General features: G+C 36.3%; 1 protein-coding gene across 5 annotated transcripts in view; it reads left to right on the top strand.

Moving 5' to 3' along the window:
- Window positions 1–21,626, top strand: part of Ptprz1 (protein tyrosine phosphatase receptor type Z1) — a 143,340-nt gene that overhangs the window by 83,703 nt on the left and 38,011 nt on the right. For 2 of the 5 annotated variants that reach the window (XM_048340129.1, XM_048340131.1), the window contains exons 9-13: window positions 3,617–3,801; window positions 4,943–5,069; window positions 5,974–5,991; window positions 14,112–14,158; window positions 16,377–17,355. In XM_048340129.1, coding sequence (XP_048196086.1) covers window positions 3,617–3,801; window positions 4,943–5,069; window positions 5,974–5,991; window positions 14,112–14,158; window positions 16,377–17,355 — 1,356 coding nt within the window. Of the gene's footprint in view, window positions 1–3,616; window positions 3,802–4,942; window positions 5,070–5,973; window positions 5,992–14,111; window positions 14,159–16,376; window positions 20,763–21,626 lie in introns of those variants that run through there. The other 3 variants (XM_048340130.1, XM_048340132.1, XM_048340128.1) reach the window with 2 other exon arrangements.

Here is a 21,626-nt window from a genome sequence, read left to right on the forward strand (position 1 = left end):
GACAACACCTTCTTCATCTTAAGAGTTCCTGGCACCAAGTATGTCATAACTGGACCAAACTGAGGTGGGCAGGAGACAAATAATGTGTTAAAGCCACAATACTTATTATAGGAAGTGTCTTTTGCATTCATATGGTATTGACACACTTTTTTTGAGCTCTGTCTGTATCACCTGGCTTGAGTTCCTGGTAGGGTGAAAGCCTGGCTCATACTCAGAATCCTACAGGGATCAGAGCTTCTTGTCTACTCTTCACTGAAGGATGAGCAATTCTGACCCAAATCACAGAACTTGTAAAAAGCATCCAAGGTATAGATGTAGTTCTGAGGAAGGGACTGATCTTGAGGGAGGTCTGAGCTCCCTGTGATCAATGAAATTATACCTGTGTTGCTACTTCATTCCGTGGTAGCTTATAGTTGATGTTTAAGCATACATTGGCCTGGGAACACCTTCTTGATCTTTTCGGCCTAGGTATTCTATATTTTTTGAATTTAACAAATCAATTTCAATAAGAAATATAAGGAAACCTGGAATGTTCAATGCATATTAATCACTCCTTCCATGGTTATTACCTGCTTTTATGTTTGAAAGTAAACAGTAAATATGAGATTAACCAGATGAATATTTGAAAGATCCAGTTGTATAAAAGGATCATCTTTTAGCAAGAAGTAAGACTATAAATGGAAATGTGGGGTTTTGTCTTGAAAATAAACTCCAGACCCTGTGAGCTCTTTCATTCTTTTGTTCCTGAGAGATTTGTTTTTCTTCTCTCTGCTTTAGAAATCTACCTGGGTTATGAAGAGATTGCATTTATTATTTCTCTTTATTTTCACTATGATGATAAAATATTTTAAGTTCAACTTATCACATTAATTGTTCATTCTACAAGCATCAAGACTCTCTTTCTGATAGATTAATTTTTTGGCATAATTCCCAGCATGAGCTTAAATTCAGTTTAAGAAGTCATTGAAAATTTTGTCACAATATCTTAGTTTTCAAATGAAACAAATCTTCTAATACATGAAATTACAAGCTTTCTTTTCCCCAAACCATGTATTTTATCAATGAAGCAGTAAGGCTTCCCTACAGATTATTTACAAGTAAACTATTCATTATAATTAAATAAAACAAGTTTTTTATATTAATTTTTTTCTTTATTGCCAAAGTGTGATACAGAGGGGTTACAGATTCATATGTAATGCAGTGAGTACATTTCTTGTTTGAAATATAAGCTCTCATAATTACACTCATAAACTATTAAAGACTTACAAGGAGGAGAGCTGGGGAATTTAAGGGATGAATTCCTTTCTCAAGTCCTATTTTATGTTAACACTAATTCTTAAGATATGAAGTACTTTTGTTATACTAGGCAAGACAAACATGGATTCAACCAAAGTACTTGTGCTGTTTAGACAGTAGTCATTTGGTTACTCAGCAACTAATATTTTACATTTTTTCCTCAAGAAATTTTTGCTTTGCGTGCATGTATAAGACTAACATCTTCTATGGGGCTAGGAATATGGCCTAGTGGCAAGAGTGCTTGCCTCGTATACATGAAGCCCTGGGTTCCATTCCTCAGCATCACATATATAGAAAATGGCCAGAGTGGCACTGTGGCTCAAGTGGCAGAGTGCTAGCCTTGAGCAAAAAAAAAAAAAAAAAAAGCCAGGAACAGTGCTCAGGCTCTGAGTTTAAGCCCAGGACTGGCAAATAAATAAATAAATAAATAAAATAAAAAACTTTTAATTAAAAAAAGACTAACATATTCTAAATGTGATTTCATGTTTTTCATGAGAGAATATTTATTCCCAGAAGAATATCTCCCTTTAAACACATCCTAAACAAAAAACAACACACCTCATGTTTGCAGTGAAAAGCTTTATTTCTTAATCATCTGGATATGTGCATGTATTTATTTAAGTTATATATTTGTATGAATCGTCTGTGTACCACTGCAATCATAGAGTACATCTGCTAAAATGGCTAGCAGTAAATACTGCATATAAAAATGTTCAGTTTATGTAGGCAATTGTTAGTCGTGGGTGCCCTCCTGTGGTCAGGAAATGAAATACAGACCAAAAGACTTGGTGGTCACATGAATAAGCTGGTAGTTTGGGCATCTATGATGATTGATTGATTTAAATCAGCTACACACTTTCATGTAGTAGCTTTGTAACTTCACGTGTGTCACACAATTAATTTTTGTCCTGAGAGGCTTTTCTCTCTCCTTTGAAAATCAATATTTAATAATAGACCCTCTTTTTCATTGACATTTTTCTAGACTCGAGCTAAAAATATTTATCCAGTGCCAAACAAGACAAAGGCACAATGAGATTGATGGTATATCTGGTTCCTTTATTTCTAAAAAATGAATATGTATGTCCAATGTAATTAAAAAAACATGTTCTAAGATGATGTTGAAATAAAGAGCTATAGTTCATATACTTGGAAGGTGCAAAAAAATTCAGTAAAAAAAATAAGCATATCAAATAATGCAGTAATTGTGATTTTAGAAAGAAAGACAGACTACTGAAAATAATAACACACATCACTTCACCAGAGACCAGGGTAAGTGCAATAGAGAAAGGGAGCATTTGGCCAAGTTCCTCCTTGAACAGAAAGAGAGAGGATATTTGCCCTGGCTAAAGTATGATTTATCTCTGAACTAATTCAGGTGTTTGACTCAGCCTCTCTCAATAATGGTATTAAAAGGGTGGAAACTTTCATAGGCTATGGTGCATAGACATGGAAAATAATTCAGTTAGGTTAAGTTAGATCATATATATACATATGTGTGTGTATATATTTGGTGGTGCTATTGGGATTTGAACTCAGGGCTTCGGCATTGCCCCATAGCTTTTTCACTTATTTATTTATTTATTTTTGCTCAAGGATGGTGCTCAACCACTTGAGTCACGGATCTTCTGTCTTTTCTTCTTCTTCTCCTTCTCCTCCTTCTTCTTCTCCTTCTCCTTCTTCTTCTTTTTGTTTTCGCCAGTCCTGGGGCTTAGACTCAGGGCCAGATCATTGTCCCTGGCTTCTTAATGTTCAAGGCTATCACTCTACCTCTTGAGCCACAGTGACATGTCCAGCCTTTTCTCTTTATGTGGTGCTGAGGAATCAAACCCAGGGCTTCATGCATGCAAGGCAAGCACTCTACCACTAAGCCACATTCCCAGCCCTAGATTAGATTAGATTAGATTGTAAGCCTGAAGATTGAACGCTGGTGGCTTTATAAGAATGGAGGATATGCCACACAATATTTTTATTACACACTCCCTCCACGATGTAATGCATCCAAGGAGGTTCTCACAGAGTCCACACCACACCACAATGGAGGGACAACCAGCTTCCAGTACTGAGAGTCAAAGCAAACCTCCTTTCCTTACACCTCGGGGATCTGTTGTGATGAGGAACACCTGACTAATACAATTTTAGATACAGGGGAAAAGAAAAAGATCAGCTGTAGAAGCTCAAGGGTGGGCAAAAGTAGAAATTTTGCCTTATGGTGAAATAAAATACAAAAATGAGCTCACAGAATATAGTTGACTTAGTCAAACCCTAGAAACTAACAGTTGCTATCAATACTGATTACTTTTTTTCCCCCCCTCTTTGGAAGTTTGCAGTTCAGAACCAGAAAATGTGCAGGCTGACCCAGAAAATTATACCAGCCTTCTTGTCACCTGGGAAAGACCTCGGGTTGTTTATGATACCATGATTGAGAAATTCGCAGTTCTCTACCAACAGTTAGGGGGAGAAGACCAAACCAAGCATGAATTTTTAACAGATGGATATCAAGACTTGGTAACTATAAGATGAATTGTTTTGTGCATAATAACGTGATAATTTAATTTCCAAGGTAAGAACTTACAGATGATCCTATATGGTTATCCGTACTTACTTTAGTGTTGAGATGAAAGTCCCCATGGGAAGAGGAGCAGAATTATACTACATAATTTCCAGAGTTACAAAGAATCACAGTAAGACCATGATTTTACCAACTACATGATAAAGTAGATTACATATAAAAAATTAGGAATGAGGAGTTATTTAATATGCATTCATTTAAAAATTAAGACCATTATTAATAATAAATATTATAATTAATATCTTGCTATGAAAAATTAGCTTTAGAATCTCAGTACCCTGAATTAGGATGTGTTTTTTTTTTGGTTTTGGATACGCTACCCTAGCACTGGAAAAATGGGGCAAGGAACTTAAAAGTCTGCTTCTTTGAATTAGATTTCTAATAACAGTGGCAATGATGTCAGACCCTTTGGGATGTAACTCAGCAAGTAACTCTTACACACAGACTCCCCCCTGTCTCCTTCGCCCATTGCTACAAACCAAAGAAGGTAAAGTACACATTCCTTCTGTGGACTAACTGCAGAAATAAACTTTGCTTTGGTTGAAGAGGTGTTGGCTGTGGATATTGGTCTGTTTGCAAACCCTCATCTGGCTGTGGTTTTTTGGAAGACACCATAGCAGGTGAAAGATTACTGGATTCTGCTTTCAGACAGATAGTGGCCTACAAGTCCTGGGAACTTGCATTTAAATAAAAAACTATCCTTGTTATTATGTGTGATAGCACATGGGTAAACAAAAGTTTAACTACTTTGGAATTTGTCTAGAATACTCTTAAGACCATGATATGGGAAACTTCAGGAGTTTTTAGTTTGTGAGATTCAGTTTTGGGTTTAGTGACCTCTAGTTACTAACAGAACTACAACATCACTGGGGAAAATTTTTTTTAAGTGCTTAGCTTCTCACTATATCCATAATTCATGAGTATCACAAAGCTAAGCTTAACAGCACTACCTGAGCTCTTTGTATGTTGACAAAATATGAGTATTTTCTATTGAACAGGGGGAACAAGTTTTCGAGGCCCACTCTCACTCTTCTGAGAACAGTAACATTTGTATAATGATGAATCTCTTTGTTTCAGGGTGCTATCCTCAACAATTTAATACCCAATGTGAGTTATGTTCTTCAAATAGTAGCCATATGTAGTAATGGCTTATATGGAAAGTCTAGTGACCAGCTGGTAGTGGACATGCCTACTGATGATGCAGGTAAGCCCAGAGATGACTTTTGCATTCTAAGTAAATGAGGCTACCTGTGTTACTGGGTATGGGTGTTTTCTTCTGACTTTGTGTCCTATTCAGCAAAGGGAAAAATAATGTTCTGTCAAGTCTGGATCGTGAGGCATTGCCCTATCTCTCATTCAACAAATGTCTCTCGGGACAATCAGTTAATTTATTCTTTTTGTTCCCTCTATGAATAGTACAATTTTAAAAAGAATCCATAATGTACTGACAATTCCAATGACATATGAGTGAATGGATAATATTGTATGAGTGACTTATTTAATACTTCTGAACACTTTTTATTATTGTGAAGTGGGTATGCAAAGAGGATTTCAATTCAACATGTCAGTTTGAGAGTACAGTGCATCCTGAACACTGCCACCCCTTCCATCATTCTCCTCCATCTGTCCCATCAATGACTTGACTCCATTTTCACATGTGTACATTGAATATTCTGACAATATGCGAGCACTTATCCTCTCTCCATTTGTCTATTTTTTCTAATCGTTGGTGTTCTTCATATGTAAAATAAGAGCAAGGAAACCTGTTTAAAACGTTTATAAAGGCAACTAACTCCTAATTCACACATTTCTGAGAAAACTTTTTTTTGGTAAAAGAAACATAGCTATTCTAGTCTTCTAATGCTTGCAACTTGCATTTAAAACAGTATCCTTGTTCATTTAATTTCCAGACATTATTTGTCCTTAAGTAAATTTTTTATAGATAGCCTACAAGAAAAAAGGCCCTAATAGGTATATGAATAATTATTGAAGATAATTAAGAATTGATATCTGATTTTAAAAAACCTTTGATACAATTAATATACACTTAAAAATGGAGGGTGGGGGTGAAGCCAGTTGTTTTCATTTGTATTTATTTCCTTTTCCAGCTCCCAAAGCATTTTGTAGTAAGTATATACATGATCCTAAGATCATGTGTGCTACTTTGAAATATCAATGCAAAGCATGTCAACAGTTCACCTGAGATATTTTTACCTACTTTTTATAATTTGGTATGGGGTTCTTTTCTTGTTGATTTGACAGCGTTTTACAAAAATAAACACAAGATGTTTCTAATTGTGTTTACTCGCATGTCTTTTCTTCTAATTATTTTGAGAAAATCTTTTGATCTCAGATCATATGCAATAAATGAATCAAATGTTAAACATTACAATTTAACACTTTGAAAATTTGTAGTTTTTCTTTCAGTTAGTATAAACTTTTTGTTGCCTTTTGGTCATTGTTGTTTGTGCATGCTTTAGAGGATTTGTTTTTTGATCTTATTTTGTTTGGTTTTTAGCCAGGTTCCTAGCTTGGTCTTGTCTTGAACTTGTGTTTCTCTGGCCTCTGTCTCTGAAGTGCTAGATCTATAGGATGTGCTAGGATGCCTGGCTAGAATAAGCAGTTTTCAATTGACAGAATGAAAGTATGTGCGTACCTGCATATGCAATGCTAAATGCACATGGACATGAATATGTGCTCATCTTATAGTGATTTTCTCCCTAAAACATTAACAAGACTTTGCTGCAAATAAATAAAGTTATATTCATATTTCAGATTTTTTGAATAATTACTTATTGTCAAAGTGATATACAGAGGGGTTACAGTGTCACACATAAGACAGTGGGTACATTTCTTGTACAATTTGTTATCTCCTCCCTCATTTCCCTCTCCCCCCATGAGTTGTTCAGTTGGTTTACACCAAATAGTTTTGTAAGTATTGCTTTTGGAGTCGTTTCTCTTTTTATCCTTTGTCTCTCTATTTTGATATTCCCTTTCCCTTCCCTAGTTCGAATACCAGTATACACAGTATCTAGAGTACTCAGATGAGATACAGTGATAGCATGAGGGCAACCACAGGCAGGGGATACAAGAGGATAATCAACAAAAGAAAGCTATGGTTTTACATGGCATATTGAAAGTAATTACAACTGTAATTTAACACTCGTTTCCATAACATGGAGTTCATTTCACTTAACATCATCTATGTGTTCATAAGGGCATAGCTATTGGGCTCTTGTGATCTTCTGCTGTGACTAGCCTAAACCTGTGCTAATTATTCCCTATGAGGGAGACCATAGAGTCCATGTTTCTTTGGGTCTGGCTCACTTCACTTAGTATAATTTTTTCCAAGTCTTTCCATTTCCTTACGAATGGGGCAATGTCATTCTTTCTGATAAAGGCATAAAATACCATTGTGTATATGTACCACATTTTCCTGATCCATTCGTCTACTGAGGGGCATCTGGGTTGGTTTCATATTTTAGCAATGACAAATTGTGCTATGATGAATATTGTTGCCCATATTTCAGTTTTACGAGCAGAAGGAAAAAAGTAAAGTACACACTGGTTTGCCTTGGTTTTCTACATGCTAGTGTAGGGCCTTTAATTCATCATGAACTTAATTTTTAAAAAATATCCATTGATTGTATTTTTATCAGTGTTCTAACTAGTTGACATTTTAAATTTAAAAATATATGAAAGGCAATTGATTGTTATCTTTTTTTTTTTTTTTTTTTTGCCAGTCCTGGGCCTTGGACTCAGGGCCTGAGCACTGTCCCTGGCTTCCTTTTGCTCAAGGCTAGCACTCTGCCACTTGAGCCACAGCGCCACTTCTGGCCGTTTTCTGTATATGTGGTGCTGGGGAATCGAACCCAGGGCCTCATGTATACAAGGCAAGCTGTCTTGCCACTAGGCCATATTCCCAGCCCCTGATTGTTACCTTTTTAAGCATTACCTCTTGCTAGGAAATTGGCCATTGATATTGATAGCTGGTGATTATAATTGCTGTTATGATTGCAATATTGTTATTTAATTTCATGACCTGCTTCGTGGTCCTAGATTTAACCATCTCTGTCATTGTTTTTACTTATCATTGTTCACTTATTATCAGGTTATAAATCAATAGAAGGTGAACTCTATTTCTTAATTGTAAAGTGAATATCAGACCAGGCATTAGTAGCCTATGCCTGTAATCCTTGCACAAAGGAAAGAAGATGTCTGTCACACAGGAGAGAAAGAAAAAGAAGAGGAAGGAGGAAGGGATTAAAAGAAGGGAGAAAGAAAAGGAGAAAGGAAGGGAGAGAGAGGGAGGAAGAGAATAAAGGAAGGAAAGAATATTAAAGTGATTGATTATAATTAAATCTATGCTAAATCATGCTACCCCATTGAATGACAGTACCCTACATTCTCCCATATTCATTTCCTCAGAACAATCACATTAGTATAACATTTACCATGTCAACCACCACTACATGTGAACAGAATAAAATAGGGCATGTAAAAATATCTCCTTGACTCTTTTTTTTAATATTATTTTTTGTCCTTGGGCTTGAATTCTGGGCCTGGGTACTGTCCCTGAGCTCTTCAGCTCGAGTCTAGCACTTTACCACTTGAGGTACAATGCCACTTCCAGTTTTCTGGTAGTTAATTGGAGATAAGATTCTCAAGGACTTTTCTGCCCAGGCTGGCTTTGAACTGTGATCCTCAGATCTCAGCCCTCTGAGTAGGTAGGATTACAAGTGTGAGCCACCCAAGCCCGGTTTCTTTCCTACTCTTGTCTGTACATTTTTAGTATACTGAATACAGCCACTTAAATTTACAATTATGGCCAATTATGTGGCTCTAATTTCTGTACATAAAAGAATTTTCAAGAAATGTAAAAAAATTATTTATTTATTTTTACTTTCTTAGTCACTATGTCAGAATTTCCAACTTTCTGAGTACTTTTATTCTTTCTTATAAACTTATTGCACATGAAAAAACTGAGATCAAATCTATTTTCTAAAGAAGTTGAATCTGAGTGATTTGTTTGACATGAGTCTTCATTGGCACAAAGTATGGCCTTTTTAAGTCGTTTGAAGTGTTTTTACTCTTTACAAAAATACTAAGTATTATAACTTAATTTCTATTTATTCAAAGGTCCGGACACTGTTGAACATTGTTATAACAAGAAGTTAGTTTGAACTACTATTTAATCGTCATGGATGTCTTAGTCATGTAACAAGTTCTTTAGACTAATACTGTTTTTGTAAAAATATTTAACTTGAAATTTTGAAATGATATTCCTATTGAAAGCCCAGAATATGCTGAATATTTTTTATCAAAAATTCCTTTATCCAAAGCATTTTGCCCAAAGAATGCAGTTTTCTTATTTTTAAAGAAATCATTAGTCCATTTGAAATTCCTTCTTCGTGATTTTAAAGTATACAATAGCATTTCGTTAAACATATATCTATGTATTTCTATATAGAGATATAGATATTTAAAACTCAGTGTGGAAAATACATTATTTTAAATATTTAAAATTTACTGTGGAAAATACACTATTGGTTCTACAGTAAACACATCACAGTGAAAGTCTTGGCAGATTACTATTTTATACCTTAGTAAAAATAAGATTAGTCAGTCTTATTATTTATGTGCTTAGTATAGACATTTCATTCTTTGCTTATTTTATGCTGTGTATGTAGTGATTGTGTGTGTGTGTGTGTGTGTGTGTGTGTGTGTGTGTGTGTGTGTGCTGGACTGGGGTTTGAACTCAGGACCTCATACTCTAGCTCAGCTCCATCTCTCATACCTGGTGCTTACCGGTTGAGCCTCACATCCACTTCTGGTTTTTACTAGTTAATTGGGGGGATGAGTCTCATGAACTTTTCTGCCTGGGTTGGCATTGACAAGTGACTGTGGGTCTCAGTCTCCTGAGCACATAGATTTACAAGTGTGAGCCACTGACACCCAGCAATTTTATAGTGATGGTTGTTGTTTTTCACTACCATTTCTTTCTATAAAACATACGTTTCTCTTATGTTGGTAATATTGTCATATATAACATTGAACTATTATTATTTAGGCTAATCTGTTTTTTGATATATTGTTTGTTGCGTTTGTTAAACTGAAATCCTGAGGATAGTTTGTAATCATCTTTATTGTCTCAGAGAGTTAATGTATTCTATTCATTATATGAGAAAAATTCAATCTTCCAAATTGTTAATTCAATTAAACTGTACATTTAGATTGATAATTTGATTGCCTATTTATTTACATGTTTGAACATATTTATTAATGTGTATAAAATGAATGCAAGTTAATATTGAGAAAATAATCTAAATTTCTCAAGGAAGTTTTAATATTTTTCTTTCTTTTTTTTTTGAGACAGGGCATTGCTATGTAGGCCAATGTAACCTCAAACTCACCACGTGGCCTGTAGGCTGCCCTCAAACTTCAGTCCTCTTTCCTATGCCTCCCTAGTGGTGAGATTATAGGAATGTATCACCATGTGTGGCTGAAGCCATTTTAATACAAAGTAGAAATGTATTTTTTTAAAAGGCATCTAAAAAAATACTTCTGCAAGCAAAAACCCAAGTATGTGTTTCATTTCTTTGCGAAAAACCCATGAGTGTGTTTCATTTCTTTGTAACTAACATAATTCTATTCAGCTGTCCCTTATAATGTATTACATTACTGTCATGCAGGCATTATTTAATAATATGTCATAGGGCTTTGATAACAATGTGTATTCAATTCAAATTAATGATGAATTAAATAATGACATTTTCCCTATTACGGTGTACTTTTCAATTGTATATGGCTACATTACCACATTGCTCTACCTCTGTTCTTATTCTGTCTATTCAATCTCCTTCTGCGGATACCATCAGTTAATGATCCTTACATTACATTCTATAGCAATTGCTATAATAACCATCTATGTTGCTTTGGTTTTTCACCTGTGAAACTGATTATCTCAAAGTATTAAATAACATTTGCTTGTCACCCTGTGTCAGTGTTGCTTTTTGTGTTTCAGAATGTTCATATTTTACTAATATACTACGTTTTTTAAAAAATTGGCATTACATGTGTTCATAAAAACAAACTCTAACTTGAACTTCTTTTGTTTAGTTGTGATGCAGATGTGAATTTTAAATATTGACTCAAAATAATTAAACTACATACTAATGGTCTTCTCTATCACACAGACCAGATAGAGGTTTTATGTGTTTCCCACCCCCCCTTTTGCAAAGTCTGTTTTGTTTGCATGAGAATATTCAACCAATTAGGATCATTTTTCAACTCTTCAATATATTTGTAGTAGTGGAGTCAACCAGTAATCACTGAAATACCCATTACTGTGCATGAGCAAACTGCCAGCCACGTTATCTGACCACCCAATGCCTTGCAGCCAAGCTGGATCTTGGGTGTTCAGGTCTTGAATGTGCAGACTCAGGTATGGCTTCAAAGTCCTGAGAAAGACAGAGGCAGCCTTTCATAATTATTTTATTTGTGGGATTTTTCTTGGTAAAGCCCCAGATTTCACATGAAGTTAGACCATGTTTTAAATTTTAAAACAGCCTCTGATGTGTACTGGAAAGAATGGAAATTGGTTGACATTCTTTTTCTATAACCTCTTAACACAAAACCTATCATTTATATATATATATATATGTGTATATATATATATATATGCCACTAGTAAGTATTGAATTATAATTTTCCTTTATTAGCATTGTAATATTTTAAAACTACATTAAAAGGAGTGGCTCCAGGGTCAGGCTTTTCCAGGACAAGTAGGTAATGTCTCCTGAATGGAATTTTAAGATTCATATATATATATGAACTTTCCAACTGTTTGATGTTACTTATTTTTTTAAGTCTAATAGCATCACATTGTTGGAGTCTCACATATTGATTTCCTCTAAGGACAGAAGACTTCAGTGTTTGAGCTAATTGAAATCACTTCAGTTTTAAAACAAGCATGAAAAATTGAGGCAGGTAAAGGATTATGTTGGATAAAAATAGAAAATACTAATGACAGAAATCCCTCTGTATGTCACTTTGACAATAAAGAAATTTTTAAAGAAAAAAATTCAAGCACTTTCACAGTCCATTTTAATAAAGAAAAATGGGAATTACTGCTTAAAACTGATTTCTTTTCTATTAACTGTTTTCATTTTTATAGTACAAAAATTTGTCAGGATAAGTAGCTTCAAAATAATTAAGCTGTCAAAACTATTAACTGTGAAGGGTGCTAGTGGTTCATGAGTAATCCTAGCTACTCAGAAGGCTGAGATCTGACAATCACAGTTCAAAACCAGCCTGGGTGGGAAAATACATGAGACTCTTTCTCCAAATGACCACACACACACAAAAAAAATATGTCTGAAGTGGTGCTCAAGTGGTAGAGAGCTAACCTTCAGCAAAAATTCTCTGGGAGCTAGGTGCCAATTGGCTCACGACTGTAATCCAAGCTCAGGAAGCTGAGGTCACAGGATCACAGTTCAAAGTCATCTTGGACAGGAAAGTCTGTGAGACTGTTACTCCAATTAACCACCAGAAAACCGGAAGTGATGCTATGGCTCAAGTGATAAAGCACTAGCCTTGAACTCAAGAGTTCAGCGATGGCACCCAGGCCCAGAATTCAAGCCTCATGACTAACACACACACACACACACACACACACACTGCTCTGGGACAGCACCCAGATGCTAAGTTTAAGCCCCATTACTGGCACCAAAAAACATTAACTTTAAATCTTGACAAATGGTGCATTTCAGATTTTGCTTAAATTCTTTGGGGAATGAAATTCTTATTTAGAATTATATTTTTAGTTTAATATTTATTAGTAACTAGTAATTTTCTAATACAACTAAAGTGAGGTCTTGATATGATAAATATATAGCATCAGCTCAGTTGATGTTATGTATGTTTTTACACAAATTTCACTCTGATGCCTGAATATGCATTTCTTTTAAGGACATGTAAATACTTAAAGCATAGAACAAGTATCATCAGGGGTTGGAGGTATGACTCAGTTGGTAGAAGCCAGCCAGTGAGCATAAGCATCAGGTACTGAGTTTGATTTCTGGTCTTGGACCTAAAAAATAAAAAAGCATCAAGATGGTGCAGAGCACAAACCTTGAAGATGGAATGAGACTTAATAAAAGCAAACAACAACAACAACAACATTATTGCAATATTGTTCAAGCCCTAATATTTGCTGTCTATAAGCTACCTAATGAGAAAGAGATTGTCAGTATGGCTACACTCCTTTTAGGGAGTGAAAACCACCTCTTATCCTTCCCCATACATTGCTGGCAGGTGTTTTCTAGTGCCCTGAGATATTCATGCACTGAAAATAAATTGATTCTGTTTGGGAAGAAAAGATTTGAAAGAAGCTGGTTATTGAGTTGTTTTCATTGTTGGCATTAGCTAAGGTTCCTTCAAGAGAATGTACAGAAATATTTCCATCCAGTCCTTCTTACTGTCCAAACTAATCTGGTACCTGCTCGAAACTCCATTGTACCCTGCAAGGTACCCTGTATATAAATACAAACCCAAGTCCAAAGAGTGAAAAAAGTTATCTTGTCCTCAGTGAGAAGAACTTAAGGAAAAGATAGCCAGATAATAAAATTAATCCTACTAATTCTCTAGAAAATAGCTAGCATTTCCCCATGTATGCTTTCATTGGTTCTGGTAAGGATGATGAAATTACTTGAGTTTCTTTCTACTTAGTTATATCATCATTATCTTCCTTTATTCCCTGCTTTCAGGTTCAAAGGGAGGGTGGGGGGAAAGGAATTGGAGTGGAGACAAATAATCAGTGCTTTGAATTGAGTTGTATGTAAGTTTGTGTGGTGTTCAGTAATATTAATATTAAATTGGGGGGCTGGGATTATGGCCTAGTGGCAAGAGTGCTTGCCTCGTATACATGAAGCCCTGGGTTCGATTCTCCATCACCACATATACAGAAAATGGCCAGAAGTGGCGCTGTGGCTCAAGTGGCAGAGTGCTAGCCTTGAGCAAAAAGAAGCCAGGGACAATGCTCAGGCCCTGAGTCCAAGTCCCAGGACTAGAAGGGGAAAAAAAAAAAAGAAAGAAAAAAAATTAAATTTTTAATTTTTTTATTTTGTATTTCACAGCTAATAGTTTTTGTTGTTTTTTTTTATCCTTTTACTTCCTTTTAGGCAAAGTAAACCCATAAGGCTGAAATAGTTAAATAAAAAGTATAATTTTATTTTTCATCTTACAGAACTTGACCTTTTTCCAGAATTAATTGGAACTGAAGAAATAATAAAGGTATCACCCCCCTCCCCAACCACTTTATATATTTTGCCTTTAAAACTCTATTTGGAATTATTTCTTATACTTTAGATATTATTACATTACGTAATAAAAATTAATGTTGGTTTATTCATTGTTGGATTGCTTGCTAAACTTTAGAGTTGTACGATTCTTGTGTAACAAAATGGAAGAGGCTTTGATTGGTTTAATACAAGGAAATAGTGATAAAGAAAAAAAACTAGTAGTCTTTAAACACGTTTGTTTACTAGTTCTTTATTTTTCTATTGTTTATTTCAAATAACCAATGGCTGATACATTCATAATAACTATGTAGCAAAATAAAGCTTCTATGTATTTTGGCCATTTGATTTGATTATTTGTATTTGGGCTACTCCTATAATAAATGTATTTGTTTATATATGTCCCCCAACTAAATGAATATTTAAGAATATGTGTATGTTTTAACATTGTCTTAATTTTACAGTGAGAAAAAATGATAGTTAAGTTAGTCCTATACCTTATCCTAATCTCAAATAATGCTGTTCTGCATAACTGAAATTACGCAGCATCCCTAGCTGTCCCATTGGAATGAGTATACTCCTGTTCATACTGTGTGGGGGACACACCCATGAGCATACTTGCTTTGAGATTCACAGTCCTATTACTCCTTTTGTGAAGTTCTCTTTGACTGACTTGATCTGTTCTTTTTTTCTTCTTTCAAGAGACACAGCCTGAAAAGACCTATTGTCTTGGATGGTCCAGTAGATAACAACCTTAGGAAATGATTGAATGCAAAAAAAAAAAAAAAAACAACTCACAAAAGTATGTCCTACAAGGACTAAAAAATACCTTAGTTGGCCTTTTAGTTTTTTAAAAGAGTATGACTAGACATAGTGTAATGTTCACAATTTTACACATAATTTTACAGATAGAGGATGAGAGAGAGAGGAAGAGTTGTTGAATTCTACTCAGAACAGTACCAAGTGACTTAAGAGTAGAATGAAAGCTCAGCCTCCTGAATAATGATTATAAAGGACACTTGAACAGAGGTTGTAAAGTACATAGTATTAATGTGAATGAGAGTTAAGCAAAGAGAAACTGTTTCACTAGAATCATATTTTCACAAGTTGTCTTTAGAATATCTGCTTACATCTTAAGGAGGGCATATAAAAAACAAAAGAAAAAATCAAATACTCCTTTAGTCCCATATTTCTCTTTTATGATGAGCTATAAAATCATAAAATTTTCTGAATAGGTAAAGTATTCTGAATGTTAAACTACTTTGGTCTTTGAAATAGTTTCTCATTGCATATTACAAAAATGCGAATTGGCTGGTGCCAGTGGCTCATGCCTGCAATCTTAGCTACTCAGGAGGCTGAGATCTTTAGATCGTGGTTCAAAGCCAGCCCAGGCAGAAGAGTCCCTGTGAGACTCCAATTTGGAAGTGGTGCTGTGGCTCAAAGTGGTGGAGCAGTAGCCATGGACAAAAGAGCTCAAGGACAGTGCCCAGGCCCTGAGTTTAAGCCTCACAACCAAAAACAACAACAACAACAAATAGAAAGAAAGAAAAGAAAGCTAATTGCTATGTATCTTGCTGATTATGGAACTGAACAAAGAAACAAAAACAAGAAGACAAGAAAATAAATACCATATTAAATAATATGTTTAATCTGTACATACAGCTACAAAGTATTTACTTTTGAAGCTGTTAATTTAGTTGTCTCATACAATATTAAAGGCAATTATAAATTAGGTGTTTGCATTAAGCTTAATTATTTTTCCTAGAAGAGAGTAATGGCTATATGATAGAAGCATGGTGAACACACAGAACAAAACAGAAAAAAGCATACAAAATAGAACAGAATAAAAAAGAGAAGAGAGCAGAACAGAAAATAGAATAGTATCTTAGCCTGGTGGTGCATTTCTATAATCCCAGCTGCTCAGAAGATGAAGGCAGGAGTATCACAAGTTCAAGGTCAGCCTAGTGAAAGGTAAGGAAGAACTCTCTCAAAAACAAAGTACTGGGGCTGTGGTTCGAGTAGCAGATCACTTACCTAGCATGCACGAGGCCCTGGGTTTGATCCCCAATACTGAAAAACAAAAGTTTCCAAGATTGTGCAAGTGAAGAAGAGCAGTGTGTGTGTGCATACATGCATGTGCACACATGTGTGTTTATTAAGATTTTTTTCTCTTATAACCTTATTTTCTGTTTAATCTTGTTTGTTTCCTAAAGGAGGAAGAAAGAAGAAAAAACACTGGAGAAGACACTGTTGCAAATCCTGGTAGAGATACTGCCACAAACCAAATAAGAAAAAAGGAAACCCAAGCTTCTACCACAACTCATTATAATCACATTGGGACTAAATACAACGAAGCCAAGACCAACCGATCTCCAACAAGAGGAAGAGAATTCTCTGGAAAGGGCTATGTTCCTAACACCTCTTTAACCTCCACTGTCCACCCAGTCATTGAACTAGACACGGAAAAGGAAATGTCTTTGCCTTCTGAGACTGTGACTGCACTTCCACCACAGACCGTGAATGACGGCTCTAAAAGTGTCCTTATAATTCCTCGGATGAACTTGTCTGGGACCGAGGAGTCTTTAAACACAAGTCCTATCACAGAGTATCAAGAGCTGTCTACTGACCTGGGAGAGGAAGAGAGCTTATTGACTGATTTCAAGTATGATACTGCAACTGATGATTATTCAGGCTCCAGACCAACGCCATCCACCATCCCACTCTTTTCTGAAAACTTATCTCGTGGGTACATATTTCCTTCAGAAATCCCGGAAACCATTCCATATGATGTCCTTCAACCAGAATCCACAAGGAATGCTTCAGATGATTTAGCTTCATCTGGTTCAGAAGATGTGCTGAAGGACCCTTCTATGGAGGGCAGTGTGTGGTTTCCTGGCTCCCCAGATGTGACCACACAGCCTGATGTGGGTTCTGGTAGTGAGAGCATTCTCCAAGCTAATTACACTGAGATGCATATGAATGAATCCAAGACGACAACTGAGTCCTTTCCTTCAGGCCCTGTGGTGTCCCAGAGTCCTTCAGCCACAGATCTGGAGATGCCACGTTATTCTACCTTTACCTACCTCCCAACAGAGAGAACGCCTTATGCTTTCACTCCATCCCCTGGACAACGTGATTTGGTCCCCACGATCAACATGGTACACTCGCAGACAACTCAACCTGTGTACAATGGTGAGACACCTCTTCAACCTTCCTACAGTAGTGAAGTCTTTCCTCTAGCCACCCCTTTGTTGCTTGACAATCAGACCCTCAACACTACCCTTGCTGCTTCAAGTAGTGATTCGGCCTTGCATGCTGCGCCTGTATTTCCCAGTGTTGATGTGTCATTTGAATCCGTCCTGTCTTCCTATGATGGTGCACCTTTGCTTCCATTTTCCTCTGCTTCCTTCAGTAGTGAATTGTATCGCCATCTACATACAGCTTCTCAAATCCTCCCTCAAGTTACTTCAGCTGCTGAAAGTGATAAGATGTCCTTGCATGCTTTTCTGCCAGTGGCTGGGGGTGATGTGCTATTAGAGCCCAGCCTTGCTCAATATCCTGATGTGATGTCACATCAGACCACTGCTCCTGCTGCTTCAGAGACATTGGAATTTGGTAGCGAATCCAGTGTCCTTTATAAAACGCGTATGTTTTCTCAAGTCGAACCATCCAACAGTCATGCCCTGATGCATGCACATTCTCCAGGGCCTGAATCTCCTTCTGCCTTCTCTCCTCATGAGGGCTCCCAGCACGTCCTCACTGTACCTTCCAGTTCTGCAGTAGCTGTGCATGGTTCTGTTGATGGTTCTAATCAGGGTTCTTTACTTAGCAGTCCTAGTTATGTATCTATGACTAGATCTTCATTTGTAACCCCAATTGCATCCTTCCTGCAGCCTACTCAAGCCCTCTCCGGTGATGGGGAGTGGTCTGGAGCCTCCTCTGACCATGAATTTATTTTACCTGACACAGATGGGTTAACAACCCTTAACATTTCTTCACCTGTTTCTGTAGCTGAATTTACATATACAACACCTGTCTTTGGTAGTGAACATACGCCGCTTACTAAAAATGAAATCCTAAATGAGAATGAGACTGAACTGCAAATTTCTTCTTTCACTGGAATGGCTTACCATTCTGAAAGCACAGTCATGCCAAACATGTACAATAATGTAAATAAATTGAATGTGTCTTTACAAGAAACCTCTGTCACTATTTCTAACATAAATGGCACACTTCCAGTGTCTCTTACCTACTCAGTCACCAAGGGTCTTGAGCATGAGATTAGTCAAGTTCCAGAAAATAACCTCGCAGTTCAACCTACACACAGTGTATCTCGAGCACTTGATGAGATTTCTCTTAAACCTGTGCTTAGCACAAATTCAGAGCCCACATCCACTGACCCTGCTTCTAGTGAAGTACTATCTCCTTCAACTCCGCTCTTGTTCTATGAAGCCTCGTCTCCTTTCAATACAGAAGCATTGCTACAGCCTTCCTTCCTGGCTTCTGATGTTGACACCTTGCTTAAAACTGCTCTTCCAGATGTGCCTAGTGCTCCAGTATTGGTTGACACCCCCAAGGTTGATCAAATTAGTTCTACAGTATTGCATCTCATGGCATCAGATTCTGCTTCCAGTGAAAACATGTGGCACTCTACGTCTGTACCGATATTTGACGTTCGGCCTTCTTTTAATACACCCTCTGCTTCATTTCAAGGCTTACCAGTTTCTTACCCACATGAGAAGTATTTTGAGCCGGTTTTGCTTAAAAGCAAAAGTTCCCAGCAAGTGGTGCCTTCTTTGTTCCAAACTGCCCATTTGGAGATTAACCAGGCTTCTCCCCCAGAAGGAAGGCATACATTTGTCACTCCTTTGCTATCACTTGATGAACCAACCAGTGCACTTAAATCTAAGATTACATATTCTGATGAAGTATTCGCCTCCACCAAAAGTTCTGTGACAGAGGAGGTATTTTCTGGCATTCCAACCGTTGCTTCCGACGTGCTTGTATCTGCTGATGGTTCTGTTCCTTTAAGGAATGGGTACATTTCTGTTCCAGCTATTTCTCCCAGCAGAGATGGGTCTATGGCCACGACCAAGTTCCTGCTTCCTTCTACAGCTACTTTTAAGCTGATTCATAGTCTCAGATCTGATGCTGATTTAGTGGGTGGTGGTGAAGATGGTGATGAGGATGATGATAATGATGATTATGATGATGGCAGAGATAGTGATGGCTTATCCACCAATAAGTGTATGTCATGCTTGTCTTATAGAGAATCACAGGAAAAGGTAACAAATGACTCAGATATCCAGGATGGCGATCTTGTGGATCAGAATGACCCAATAACATATTCCCTCTCTTTGAATTCTGAAGAAGGAAATAAAGTCACAGGTGTAACGGCAGACAGTCAAACTAGTGTGGACAGAAGTCCTGGTATATCACCACCCACAAATACGCTAATCCAGCAGCACAATGATGACAAGGAAGACAGTGATATTCAGACTGGTAGAGCCCTACTTCCTCTTAGCCCAGAACGTAAAGCTTGGGCAGTTCTGGCAAGCGATGAAGAGAGTGAATCAGGGCAAGGTACCTCAGATAGCCTTAACGATAATGAGACGTCCACAGATTTCAGTTTCCCAGATGCTGAGGGGGTCTTGGAAGCAGGTGACTCAGAAATCCCTCCTGGATCTCCTGGGTCCTCCACATCATCTGTCACTAGTGGGCACTCAGAAGTGTTCAACAGTTCAGAGGCAGGTTAGTTATGACCGAAAGGATAGAATGAAACATGGTGATGTTCTTGCTAGCAAGGTTAAAATAGAAGGATTGTGGGGAGATAGAGGTGTTAAAACACCAGGTCATCTTTGTTTTAATCAAAACCTTCTGCAAGTCAATTTGTAGCTTTTTAAAAAAATTAGGATTTTATTTCACAATTTGAAATTAATATTTGACATGTTTGCAATCCTTCCATTCTTTTCAAAACTCACAAGCACATTTTATAGATTGTCGATGGTTATTCTACAGGCTGCCATTTGTGCGTGGGAGCAATGACACGGGCTTGCTATGTTTTTCTTATACTGGTTTCTTTTTGGTATACTAAACTGTTTTGAAATTTTTAGTTATTAGCTAATTCTGTGGAATTAGAAGGTCTGATCAAAGCACCCTTGTTGTCCTTGGGACGGACTTTGACATGGCATATTCACCTCAGCTTAGGCAGTTTATTTTTTCAAGAAAAAAAATAATTGCTAAGTTTTGAGAGGGAGTGGAGAGGTTTAAAACAAAGATTCTGTTTTTAAAAAAATTGTCATCCTTTGAGTCTCATAATGTTGCCTAAAGAGGGCAGTGTAAACCAACAAAACACATTTTCCTTTGTGCTTGAATGTGTCCTATTCTCTGCCTTTCTTAGATGATAGTCATTTATATGCATAATATGTATAGCCTTTGTATGACAAGATGTAAAACACTAGAACATTTTATGTAGAAATGCATTTCATTTGTTACTGTGTTTTATGCAAATTGGGTTATTAGCCAGATATTTCTTAGGACAAATTACTTCCAGCATATATGATAGCAATGTATGCTTTACGTACTGAAGGTAAAAACAAAATGGAAAGTTTAATTTTCTTAAGCATATGAAATACTAGATAAGTTTCTCCAACTGTTGATAAGAATTCATAACTTGCTTTTATATAATAAGATGTTTTAAATTAACAATTAAACATTTTCACCTTAACAGCGCAAAACATGATCTCATGTAATACCTTATACTCTTATTGCATAAAAGTGAATCACTATGATTCTAAATATAGACCGATATTATTAGGATATTTTTCTTCTTTGTTATTTTCATCTTTGAATTAGTTGTGTATTTTTTCTTCAGTGTAGCAATTAAAAGTTATATATTTCGATAGACAAGTTTTCACTTCTGTATTCTGATTTGATATTCATTTAACATTACTCATTCAGATTAAACACTTAAACTCCAATACGTGAGAATGAATACTGAGTTTGTAGGACAATATAGTGTTTAGTGTTGCCACACATGAATTGTTAATCTACCCTCAATTACAGTACTTCTTTTCAGAATTTTTACTAGATTTATTTTTAAATGAATTATCAGAAATCCGTTCATCTGTCTTTTGTGCTAGATAATGACATATCAATATATTCTACAAGATTATGCTATAATGGGAAGATTGTAAATACATATGCATATATATAGATCTATAATTGTTTACTGAAACAACAATTTCTTTTCAATACTCTAATTATATTTATTTAACTGTTAAGATTATGTCCTCCCACTAATGAGAAATCAGATGAATACAACATCAAGAATCATAAAGTAACATAATCAACAAAGTAAATAAGACCAAACAAGCCTAGGGAAAAATACTTGACTGTTTATGAACCATATCTATCAAAGCCATACTACCCCCTTACTGAACACTCTCCTTAGTCTGAATTTT

The sequence above is a fragment of the Perognathus longimembris genome, chromosome 2 (genome assembly GCF_023159225.1).
Source record: "Perognathus longimembris pacificus isolate PPM17 chromosome 2, ASM2315922v1, whole genome shotgun sequence".
Classification (NCBI taxonomy): Eukaryota; Metazoa; Chordata; class Mammalia; order Rodentia; family Heteromyidae; genus Perognathus; species Perognathus longimembris.